The sequence below is a fragment of the Vidua chalybeata genome, chromosome Z (genome assembly GCF_026979565.1).
Source record: "Vidua chalybeata isolate OUT-0048 chromosome Z, bVidCha1 merged haplotype, whole genome shotgun sequence".
NCBI lineage: Eukaryota > Metazoa > Chordata > Aves > Passeriformes > Viduidae > Vidua > Vidua chalybeata.
This window is the reverse complement of record NC_071570.1, coordinates 68,555,566-68,568,471: the sequence shown is the minus strand read 5'-3', so window position 1 is coordinate 68,568,471 and position 12,906 is coordinate 68,555,566. Positions and strand designations below refer to the sequence as shown.

At 38.0% G+C, this 12,906-nt stretch overlaps 1 protein-coding gene across 2 annotated transcripts; it reads left to right on the top strand.

Moving 5' to 3' along the window:
* The first annotated feature begins 801 nt into the window (after positions 1–801).
* On the top strand, positions 802–10,425 carry FAM174A (family with sequence similarity 174 member A). Of its 2 annotated transcripts, XR_008428788.1 has the most exons (4): positions 802–1,695; positions 6,379–6,513; positions 6,618–6,730; positions 9,951–10,425. XR_008428788.1 is itself a non-coding variant. In XM_053932805.1 (3 exons), exons 1-3 carry the CDS (start codon positions 1,388–1,390, stop codon positions 9,970–9,972), a joined length of 465 nt encoding a protein of 154 aa, XP_053788780.1. In that variant the 5' UTR covers positions 913–1,387; the 3' UTR covers positions 9,973–10,425. The 2 variants fall into 2 exon arrangements, 1 of the variants encoding a protein (XP_053788780.1); XM_053932805.1 differs by lacking the exon at positions 6,618–6,730 and having other exon boundaries at positions 913–1,695.
* The last annotated feature ends 2,481 nt before the right edge of the window (positions 10,426–12,906 follow it).

Genomic DNA, 12,906 nt, shown 5'->3' with positions numbered 1-12,906 from the left:
AGGGGGAGACACATGATAGTTTAATGTCTTACATGCTACTTAAATCAGTTTTACACTTTCCAAATTCAGACTAATTGTGTGACACAAGACCTTGAATATATTTTCTCAGTTAATAAACCACTAAACTCGTGAACTTGTTAGTAAGTTAACTAATCACTGTTTTTACAGTATCTGTATATGATTTTATATGATCCAATATGATTGATACACTGCTAAATTTAAGGCCTCTGGGATAATGAGTCTGCTTCTGAACAAAATCTGGTTGTTGCCCCTGTTACTGCAGATATATACCTGTGCAAGGCTTTTTTCCTACTCTGGTATTTTATTCATTCCCTTCAACATAGTGACAAATGTCAAAGAGCTCACACCAATATGGATTTCTCATTCTATAGGCACACTATATCCGTGAAATCTTTGCTGAAGTATACTGTAGCAAACCAAGTAAACAAACAAGCCAATAAAAAGAATCTTATAATGGATTCTAACAACTAAAGGATTATCCTTTAGGATATCCTAAAGAATTATCAGGACAGTGTTTAGTTGAGGAACAATGAGACACAAAAACAATAAAATTTATGGAGAGTTACTCCATAGCATCACCCTAAGTCAGGGTCTTGTCATTCATGTTCACTGGCTTTGTAATACACTGACTGCTCCATCACCTTCGGCTGTGGTCCGTCTAGACACAGCCCTTTTCTGGTCTTTCAACCACTGGACCACAGCTAAAGCAAAAATTAGAGTTTCCAGGACCTACCACTTTCCAAACCATCCTTTTGTTTTATTGTTGAGGAATTGTTTTTATTGTTTTATTTGTTTTATTGTTGAGGGATACGTCTGCTGCAGGTAGCTCGGTAGCATTGGAGGACCAGGTCCTGCACCGTTAACAAACAAACAGGACATCACAGACTGCTGTGGGAAACCCGATCTGATTGTGTGAGTAGGGTGTGTGGGGAAATAAGCGGGAACACATCGGGTCACTAGAGCCGCCGCTGCGAAGGCGGCTTCGGTGTCAGCAGTGGCAGCTCTGCCATTGGGAAGTGGCTGCTAGGGAGTCTCATAAATGGTCACACTGGGAAGTTTCCTTAACATTTCTGCTGTCACTGAAGTCGGTTATAAAATTCCCGTTCTTTTGTACATAGAATCAGGCTAAAACAGAGGACTGGTTAAAAAAAAAAAAAGCCTACCCCGCTTTAAATTTGTTACATTCTAAGTAGCCCCTCACTCGCGCCCAAGCGCTCTTGACCACCCACAGAAAAAGGGCGGTGCCCTCGAAAGAGATGCAGCGACACGGAGAGGGGAATGCAGGGGCTTCCGCTTCCGGCGGCCGAGTGACGGCGGCAGAGCACGGCCGCACTGCGCGGCCGTGCTGGGCGGGAGGCAGGGGAAGATGCGGTCGCCGGCGCTGCCGCGGCTGCTGGTGGGGCCGCTGCTGATGTTGCTGGTGCTGCTAGAAGCCGCCCGCTGCAAGGAGGCTGCAGCCCCGCGCCCCCCGGACGCCACCACCGCTTCCCCGCGCCCAACGGAGGCGCCCGGCGGGGCCGCCACGCGAAGCAGCAGCAACAGTAGCAGCAGCAGCCGCCTGGCCGAGGTGTCGGCGCCGCCCGAGCAGGGCCAGCCTATGACCCAGCGCGCCCTGTCCGTGCTGGTGCTGTCCAGCGCCGCCCTCATCGTCTACTTCGTGATCCGGACCGTGCGGTGAGGGCGGGGAGCGGGCGTGTGGGCGCGGGGGCCGCAGCTGCGCGGTAGGGGCTGTGGAGCGTGTCGGCCCCGCGCCTCCTGAGGGGTCGGCGAGTAGCGCCCGACTGCTCTGGGAAGCTCCCAGTGCCGCCTTCCCGGTGTGGGCGGGGAGCAGCTCGGTCTGCTCCGCTCAAAAGTCACGTCACGTCACCGAGAATCTCACATCAGTGTTGGGCTTTTCCCAACTCCCTCCTGTGCCCTCAGGGTGGGCTTGTCACTGCTGGCGTCCCTCAGCCCACGTAAATTAATTTTGTATGTTCTTACAGTGAATTCTGGCCAGTTGGCAAACTTCTGTGTCGCTAAACTACCAAAGTTGTCCTCCCCGACTTTGTCAATAAACACCTTTCTTCTATGCTTTCTTTTACGGTAAAATTAACCTATTTTGTGTCTTTTTAAGAAAAGGGCCCTTAAAAAGCTTGCTACCACTTAGCTGCCTTTCTGTTTCTCATGGAAACTATTCTCCACGTACCTCAATGTGCTTTTGCAGTCAAGTACAGTGTTTGTCACTGTATTTTTTTGTCCTGGTAGTTTTACTTCTCTTTCTCATGCTTTAATAACTTGAATTCTTCAGAGCAAGGCCCAAATGTATGATTATGCATAAAGCACCTCAATTATGGAGCAAGTTCTCCATCTACTTTTCATTACATTTAGATATACCCATTGTGTCTAATATCTGCATCATTTAGTTTAGAAAGGAAGTTGAAGGACTGTTTTGTGTATGTCATGTACTAAGAAATACAGTCCAAGTAAACTAGGATATTTTGATTGTTCCATACATCTTGCAAATCACTCTTGAGAAGCCTTGAGGGCACTTCTCAGTGTTAGTGTGTCTTGTAACACGAGCCTGTTGGATTTGGAGATGTGAGTAGTACTGTGGAAAGGCCAAATAAATAAATAAATAAGTAAATAAAAGTCTGTCATTGCAGGAGCTGGAGAGAAAAATAATCATCTATTGCCATTATTTTCTGGATGAATGGTAATTACTTGATATTCTGCTTTTGGCAGTAGGATGCTGTTCTGCATTTGCAACTGGAGTGCTGTCTTCTAGGTGCTACTGTAAACTGGAAGCTTTACACCTCACATTATTTTGTAATTCCGTGGCATCTTGCTTCTGAATTTTGGAATAGGTAAAGTGTATGTTTTTGAATTCGAACTTGTAGCTGAAATGTTCTTGGCAATTATATACAAAATGTAAAGATTAAGTGCAAATGACCTGTTTTTTGGATACGTTTCCTTGGCATGAAGACATATCTTATTGTAAGACATAAAAACTTTTTTCAAACTTTCTGACAAGTTGCCTGCCTGGTGTATGAAAGGAAGAAAGTGAGTGTAGTGTCTCTGGATTTTAGTAAGGCTTTTGATGCTTTTCTTCACAGTACCCTTCTGGACAAGCTCTGCAGCTGTAGGGTGAGCAAATTTGTGGTGCACTGGTAGAAGGGACCACTAAACGACAGGGCTCATAGGGTTGTAGTAAGGAGGGTTGCATCAGGCTGGTGCCCAGTCACCAGTGTTGCTCCTCAGGGCTCTCAGTTCTAGGGCTAGCTTTGCTCAATACTCTTACCTGGAGACAGGAGTTGAATGGGCCATTAGCAGCTTTGCTGATGACACCAAACTGGGAGGTGCAGTTGGCTGTCTCAAGGTGCAAGAGGCCTTGTAAGGGATCTAGATAGATTGGTGCATTGGGCAATCACCAGTGGCAGGACATGCAATAAGAACAAATGCTGGGCTTTGCAGCTGAACAGGACACTAGTTTTACTTGGGAGAGAAGTGACTGCAGAGCAGCCATGCAGAGAGAGATCTCAGGGTGCTGGTTGACAGCAAGCTCAGTGTGAGCCAACATGTGCCCTGGCAGCCAAGAGGGCAACTTCACACTTGGGTGCATCTCAGACAGCACAGCCAAACAGTCAAGAGAGGAGATTGTCCAGCTGTATTCAGCATTGTCATGGCCTTCTTGTGAGTAACTGTGTGCAGTAAGAAGCGTACTGAGGCACATGAATACAACCAGACTGAGGAACCAAGCTGGAGAAAGAGCTGGAGGGCCTGTCCTCTGAGGAGCAGCTGAGGACTGAGTTTGTCTACTTTGGAGAAGATGAGGCCTGAGGGGTGATATCATTGCTCCCTAAGGTCCCATTGGTCCCTGACAAAGGAGATGCTTATCCCTTCTTGCTGAGATCCAGCTATAGGATGCATGGGAATGATTCAGAGTTGCACCAAGAGAGCTATAACTTGGACATTAGGAAGCATTTTTTTTACTGCTAGGGTGGTCAATGACTGGAACAGGCTTCTTAGGAAGGGGATCAGTGTTAAGAAGCATTTGGACAATACCCATGGTACCATGCTTTAAATTTTGGATTGATCAGGCAGTTGACTTGATAGTAGTTGTAGGTCCCTTCCAACTGAGCAGTTGTCAGTCACAGAGTAAAAGATCTTAAGTTATTTTTGGTAAGACTCAGGACACTGCTTTAGAGTCATATCTGTGATCATACATGCATGTTGCGTAAGCATCTCCAGTATTCCTGTAGCTGTAGTTGTTTAACTACTTCTTAGATAGGGAAGGGTTTGAGTCACAAGTGATTAGTGTATCTTTTTTCAACAGGATTTGCTTGAATCTAAAATCTGTGCCAGGTTTGTGATAAGTTTTATTTGCATTTTCTACAATCTAGACATTTGCTATGACTGTCTTAGGTTACTCTCAAATCACAGTAGCTACTCACTTTCCATTTTAACCCATTAAGGGAAAAAGATAAAATGTAAAGTGAGATTGACAGAAATATTGATGGTGTGAGTAGCATGTACTGGCTCTTCTTAATTTCTTTTTTGTGTGTGTGTGTTTAAAAAAGTTTCTTATCTCCTAGGATATCCATAATGCTTGTCCTAGTCCCAATTGCTTAGCTTCTTTAGTGAAAACGAAAGGCATAACATGTAAGAAACAACCACATTTTTCATCCTACTGTAATCTTAAAAAAGTTCTAGAATTTTATTCATGGTGCTTTGAAGTGTACAATTTCTTTCCATGTTGATGAATAAAGAACAGATGAAATAAATTAAGAACATGGAAGGGACTTTGTCTTGAACTGAAAGGTGAAATTTTTGGTTTTGATACTAGCCTTAGCTTTAATGAGAAAGCTGGGTATTTTGTTCTGGTGTAAAGCACTTATGTGTCTGGGATAACAGTTGCTGCATTTTCACATCATAATTGAGAGTGGAAGAAATGGCCATGTTGATTATTATAACATTAGAAATTGGAGAACTTTGAATAATGGTATGTATTTCATCTCTTTCCCATTCTTACAAGGTTATATTTATTTCTCAGTTCCAAAAGGAGATATATTTTATACATTGGAGCACAGTGAAAAGATAAACCAAGACTGAATGCTATTGTGTGTTCTTTCAAGAAGGGTATTTAAACAAGTTGTGTAAGTACACTAGAGTTTCAGGATAGGATTTGAAGCTGACAATCTCAATATTGTATTTGGGATCGCTTACAAGTTAGTTAAAATGGTGCCTAAATGTGGGACAGAGAAGTCACTATGCACAATATACAACAGTATAATGTATTATAAGTAATATAATAGCAGTACTATAATACTGTAATATATTAATAATTTTTTATATTAGCTCAGAAATACTTTGTGTTGAATTTCCTGAATGTTGTAAACATGTTTTGTAGGCACCTAGCTTGGGGTTGTAAATTCTGGAGTTTCTAAATTAAAGACCTGTTACACCTTTGCGTTTAGCACTAAGTACCTAGACATAAATTCTTTTTTTTAAAGTCCTATAGCTTTCATGTAGTTGTTAGCCAGTTACTGAAAGTGACTCTGTCAGCATTCTGTAAACAAATGCCTTTGCCCAGTGTTTGGTGAGTTCTGGAACTTGAGCAAGGCTTGTTCCATGGATTAAGGAGTAGTTCTGGAAAACCAAATGGAATGGTTCATTGTGTGGGTGATGCACATGGGACCCAGGCCCGTGCAGCAAAGCTGTAGAGAGTGAGAAAAGCAGATGCAGACAGTCTGCTTGTCTGTGATAAGCACTGTGCCTTAATCCTGAAACAGGAGTTACTGGCTCTTCCTTCTGTGTTTTGTGAAGCAGACAAGACATTGACTCTACAAGATCTACCTTATTCTAAAGTGTAATTATAGATCATTTTCTAAACTTGATATCTATAAAAGACTTCATAAATTATAATAAAAATTTCTAGTGTCAGCCATGACTTGTGTTATAGCTTTGCTATAGCTGTGTTTGGTTTCTACCTGATTTGATCTGCTCTTCTTTACAAATGCACAAGACACATAGAAAATATGTAGCAAGGCAATTTTTTTCTCAGTAGAAGTATGTTAGAAGTATGCTTTTGCGTATATTTTTTATGTGGCTCTTATATTTAGATGTTAAGTGCTGTTTTCGTGTTCACTACATTAATACTATATAAAATTACAGATGACACTCTTAGTGGCCTTAATCATTTAATGTAAACTGTTGACACTTAGAATTGTCTGACCTCTGAATTTCATAGAGCTAAGTGTGTACACTTATCATAGATTTTAGAAAACTTACACTAAGTATGAATATAGCAGTATTTTACATTATTGGATCAGAAAGTAGCAAAATATCTACATTACTTGAATGTTTTAAAATATTTTTCAGACTCAGAAGGCAAAACAGAAAAACCCGAAGATATGGAGTTTTGGATACGAACATAGAAAACATGGAGCTGACCCCATTAGAACAAGATGATGATGATGATGATACAACACTATTCGATGCCAGCCATCCTCGACGGTTTGTATTTAGAACCTGAATGTACTTCTAGCCATAGAAGTGAAGGAGTGTGGGTGATAAGCAGTTTCTCTGAGAAAGCTCACTACTGTGTTTCATATGCATAGTTGGAGAAGGGATGTCAAGATCACTTGAATTTTACATGGGCAAGAATTTAGTGGGCAAGAAGATAAACACCATTTGTCTTCAACATGTGAGTCTCAGAGAAATGGAGAGGAAGGTAGGATATTTTTGTTACAAATTCAGTGTCATTGAAGCTAATGTTAAGTCAACAACTAGGTTTTACCTTTCTCTTTTCTTTTTTTTTTCCTAATTTGGAGGCTCTTCAGTTTTTCCTGTATATTCTCACCTATGAGTTCTGCTTCAAGCAGCTTTGCTTCATTCTGCTATCTTATTGCTAAATAGTCAGCAGTTAGTTGATGATGATCCTGCACCAGGTTTTACATTTGGTATTGCTGCACTGAAATATTAATATTCTTAAGCTATTCTTGGAAACTTTGTAGATACAGGAAAATATTGTTGTATTTTGTTTGAACTTCCAAAACCAAATTTTGTTTGAACTTTCGTTCTGTTTCCTTAGTGTCCTTAAACATGATCAATTAAAATTTAAATTTATGTAATTCACACTTAAAGTTTTTCCTTATTGAGTAATGCCATCACATTGCATGTGTGAAGATACAGTAAAAAAAAAAAAAAAATTGATGGGATTATCATAGTCATAGTTCATAGTAAGGGCTACTTGACTACTGTCAAGTATCAGAAGAGATCAGATGAATTCTTCCAGTCACAGCAAGTAATTGATTCACACTGCTTAATGTGAAATCAGATTCAAATCTCAAGCAAAACGGTTTGATAAATGCAATACATGATGTCACGAATTAAAAGTATTAGAGTAATAAGTCAGGTATTCTACAGTTTATCAGGAGGAACTTTGGATGCAGTTCTGGCACTTGGAAGAGAAATGTTCAGTCTGCTTTAACTTTGTCTCCTTAATGAGAATCTTTCTGATTTAATTTTTTTTTGTTAGTCAAAGCCTCTCTTGATTTTTTTTCTCCCCCATACACTAGATTAAAATAGCTAGAGTATCTCAACTTAGCATTCCTCTGCATTTCAGAATTATGTGTCATTTACCATTATATATATACACATATATATACACATTACCATTTTATATATATATATAAAAAACATAATAGGTAATTGTCACATTATATCCAGGAATTCCCTCAATGTCTTCCTTAAGTCTTTTAGCTTCTGTTGTAATTCAGCATACTTTTTGACAGTGAGGTATTTGATGACAAGTTAACATGATACTCTTTATAAATGCTTATTTACAGGAATATCAACTATGTTTTTAAATAGGAAGTAAAATGATAATGTAGGTTGTCATCATTAACAAACAGTATTACACAATTATAACTTTCAGAGAGCCTATTTCTGATTTTTCTGCTTTCCTGTTTCCTAAACATTTCATTTTGAGGGAGAAGAAAAATTTGTTGAAATATTTCACAGTAGAAGTATCTAAACTCTTGTTTCAATAGTGCTCTGAAAGTATGTGCCTAAATTATTGAAGTCCTTATTTTGATACTGGGAACTCAGGAAAACAAGGACTTAAATTAGGTTTAGTGAAGATGGTGAATTTTCTCTGGTTTTGTATATTGATATCTTCCTGTGTTCTCTTTAACGGGGAGAAGCTCTTAAAATTTTAAGAGCTACTTTTTATTTGAAATGGTGTTCATGTGTAGGATGAAAGCAGTGCTGAACAATGTGAATTTACTCCACAAATTTCTGTAGAGCAGCTTGATAAAATGGTGTTCAAACTTTGCAAAGATACATCATTGCTGGGAGGATAGTTTTGAAAACTAGAGTACTTGAATTTTTTTTTTTTTTTTAATCTTGATTGGGAATGTACTTTTTAAAGTTAATTTATTATCCCTTGTTTCAACTTGTTTGCATCTGCACTGAAACTTAGTAATCAGTCTTCACATTACTGCTTAATCACAATGACCAAAGGGAATACAAAATGCATAAGTAAGCAAAGACAGCTTGATGCTGAGGACAACATCATGAAAATGATACTCACATATTCTTGGGAGATGTCATTAAACTTTGTTCTGACATTTATAGTAATTCAGAGGTATGGTTGATTGGGGTTTTTTTTGAGGTAGCTTAAATATATAGTCAGGCCTGGAACCTGGGAACAAGGAAGAGAGGCTTTTAGTAAACTAAACATTTTGAGTTTAGTGCTTTGTCAAGTAAAGAACAGTTGCAGTTTTATTTAACTTAGACTCAACAGTTGAGCTTATTTAGTGCTTAAGTTTTTTTCCGTCACAACTCATAACGGAAGGCACTAAAAAAACAATGCAGTTACAGGAAATTCTTATCTTCATGTTCACTTACATTTGTTATTGACATCCAAGTAGTCAAGTTTTAGTATATATATAAAAATATTGTTATATATATAAAAATATGTCTTTTTTCCTATTTTCTCTGTGATGTTTTAAAAGACTGTAGTAGTACCCAGTCTGCTTTCATTTTTCTTGCTTGAAAATATCAAGCTTTTTTTAAGGTGATACTCTACAGGATAGTATGCCTATATTAGAAATCCCTATAGGCTTATTTTGGGTTAGCTGTTAACTGTATTAGGCCCTTTGCAGGACTAGGCATAGAAACTTACTTCTCTCCTAAAAATCACCATGATAGTGTTAGTATACTGGTGTCCAGATACATTACTGCTTTCAAGGGTTGCTGTTTCCTTTCAGAGCTACATGAAAAAAGGTCCCCAGTGCCCTCAGCTGTAACATAGACACAATTTAAGTGTACTCTCACTGTCATCATCATCCATGTTACCAGTCTCTGTGCTGCTGCTGTTTGGGACAGTTTACCAAAACAGTAGGTTTTAGCCATTTTGCTCAATAGCTTACTATTAAATGCCCAAGTGTAAAATTCTAGCTCTTGGTCTTTTACATACATGGTAACTGAGGAACAGTTATTATCACATCTTTGTTTTTCAAAATTATATCACACTACTAGTTTAAAATCCTCATTGAGTGACTTCACACAGAAACTACTTGGTCAGTGCTGCAAGGCACAAGGAGAGGAATTTACTCAATTTATTTATAGTATTCCATAACTGGAATACTACGAAGACTTGACAGAGTTTCAGTAGGAACTCAGGAGCCTTGAAAATTCAAAAATACATTCATCATGGTAAATCCCTTTTTATTTTTGTAAATGAGTTGTCTCTCTATTTGGAAAGGTTAAATGAATGCAGGTTTATGGTACTTTGCTTCACAGTAATATGGTAACTATGAGTTTTTCCAGTCAAATATGTCATGTCTCTCTGGATTCTTCCATAATGTGTAATCTTGAAAAATGTAGGCTAAATTCGCCTTGAAACAGGGCATTTCAGATTAATGCATCTGTTTCTTCTATTGTAGAGAAGTACGTGCCTTTCAATGAAAGAACTTAATCTTAGAACCAGAGAAGGAGACTGCTTCATGGGAGAAATAAGAAGCAAGAGGGTATGCAAGTGGGGGGGAACTAATTTAATTTGTGTATTTTATGGCATCCTTAATATCTTGCAATAAGTAATGTATCAATTTGTTGTATCTTTTTTGTATATAGAGATTCTCAATGTATAGCCTATGGGGAGAGAGTACTAACTGCACTAAGATAAAAACCTATTTGAAAGGCAGATTACTTGTAAAACAGGGTATTTTTTGCTTGTTACAAGTCTTGTATGCCATTAAGTGTGGTGTACACTTTTTTTCTACAGTAACCTGGAATGTTAATTTTTTCTTCTGATATTAAATTGTAAGTAAATAAAGCCACTGTGGACTTCTCAGAATTGGTAGAACATGATTTTAATTGAGGAGATGATTTACTGTTTACCAATAAAAAGCTAAACCACTGCCTTCTGTGTTGAGAATTTAAAAAACTGAATTAACATGTTTTGTTCATGTAAACTTCAGTGGAAAAATAAAATGTGTTTACAGTGTTCCTAGCACTTAGTGTGATACTCCAACACTATAAATTTTAAGGATACTTGGGATATTAATGTAATTATGTAAAGCATGGTATTGCAACATCATCCTGTTGAGACTCCTGATTGCAACTGTTGAGTTAATTTTCTGTGAGGTCTCTCTTCAACTTGTGTGAACAGATGTGGCTCAGTGACTTTAGGGTGTTGCTGCGTGATGTCAGTATTCAGATCTGTAGTGAAGCAGAGATAAGCCTTTGGGAAAATTCTAAATATTCTGTAACTCTAAAATGAAACACTGACATCAGAAGCAGCTAACTGAAGTGTGTGGTAGCTCTTTCATGAATGTAGTTGACATACAGTAGTTATGTTTAGTTTTCGGCTAGTGCCATAAAAATTATTAGAACAGTCTTTAAGACCTGGAAAATATACTTTTTAAAATGTATTGCAGTTTCCACCATAATCTTGATAATGTAGACAAAATGTTCAAATTCTAGTTTAGAATTAATGTGTACATTTTTTGGTATTCCATTTATCCATATATTTCAAAGTATAAGTTTGGTACAGCAGTAATGGGGGTGAATATGTATCCTCAAAGTACCTAAGTTATGGGCTACAGAGAAAGAGGAATAATTTTTCTTGATTCTTCATCCTCTTGGTGTTTGAACAAAATTGGAGTACTTTTCTTTGAGGTAATTTCTGCAGTGATAGGGTGGGGAGGCAGTCTGCTGTAGATTTTCTTTACTTCTACCAGCTGAAGTAAAGTAGAATATATTGTTATAAGAGTAGAATATTTTGTTATATTGAAACCTTCTTACTTGCTCTAGTAACAGCTTAGATGAGGTCAAATCAGCCTCCCAAGGTAATTTTCACCTACAGCTGCCCATGTGCCACATAGAGTGGGGAAATAGTTTGTATTTACAATAAATGCAAGTCTTTATATTGCTTCCTGTTGTACCTAACTTCTTCTGCCTATATGTAAAGATAAAACTGAAATGGAAACACAGCACTAATTCTTGGAACTGCTTAGTTGAGGAATCTGGAGACATAGTAAAGAATACCTGGGTTGTAGACTGCAGGTGAGGGAATAGTAAATGATAGAAAGCAAAGTATGCTGTTTCCATATATAAAGGGGACCATCAGTATTAAACATAATTGAAATCTTTTAGAAGTATAGACTGTCCTCCTGACATCCTAGAATTCAAACCTATAGAATCTTTCTAGGCTTTGAGCCACCTGAGGAGGTGTTACCCTTGTTATGCACAGATATTTGAACTGTTTAAGCAAGTTAAAATCACTGGAAATGCAATCAGTCTTTAAACTCTTGTATATGCTGCAGGTAAACCTTGATGTTTTCCTGCAGAAAAAAACAAAATGGAACAGATTATTTATGTTTCCAAGCAAATTTTCTGGTGGAAAAAAAAAAACAATCACAAATTTTCTCAAAAATTTTATATAGGCTTATTTCATCCATGCCTCCAAAATTATGAGGCTCTATTTACAGGAAAACCATCTGTAAAGCAATCATACAACATAAGTTTTGGAACAGTTTTGATTTCTGATATGTTCAATACCATGTGGTTGATGGAGCAAACTTCCTTGGCCTTACTCAGCTTGTATCTAATTTAAGTAGCTGAATTGGTTCTCATTGCATTTGCAAACACTAGTTAGAAAATAATCATGGTTTTGTATGTCTTGGTCTAACAGTTGTAAATTGCAGCTGTGAGTTATGTACAGCCCCTGTTGATAGGTGCAACACCATCAGTACCATGTCCAACTACTTGTTAAAAGCTGTTCTTAGAGCTTTTCTAACACACTTTCAAAAATTTGGGAAAGAATATGCCAACACAGTGGCCAGTAACTGACCTGTGCATAAACCAAACTAAGTTTATTTCAAGCTTATTTATCACTTAAAAAAAAAAGATTAAAAATATGAAGAGAAGTAATTATGAAATGTGTATCTGAGTAGCTGTGTATGGCAAGTTTTATCCCCATTTGAACTAAAATATTAATAGGCCAGTAAAGAAAGTGAGCTGATCTGCTGATGTGAAACTCCTTGAAGATAGGAGATAACCCAAGTTTAATGAGAAATAAACTGGGAGAGGCTAGATTTCTTCTATAACTTGAATTTCTGAAGACAGAAAATGGAATTTGGACAGAAATCCTGTAAGATTGAAAAAAGAATAAGGTTTAAAGATACTTTTACTATTTTTACAGTATTAAAGCTATCACAGCAGATCTATTACTGTTTGTTAGGGCTTTGTGACTTTTTTCCTTCACTACTGTAATTTGAGGCACGGCTTGTACAAGAATATGTAGCTCCTGATCGAGTTTGAATATATTAGTTTAGTGCGATGGAGCAGGCACCCTGTGATGTCATGAATGAGTCCAAGCACGAGAAATCCATGTGACTG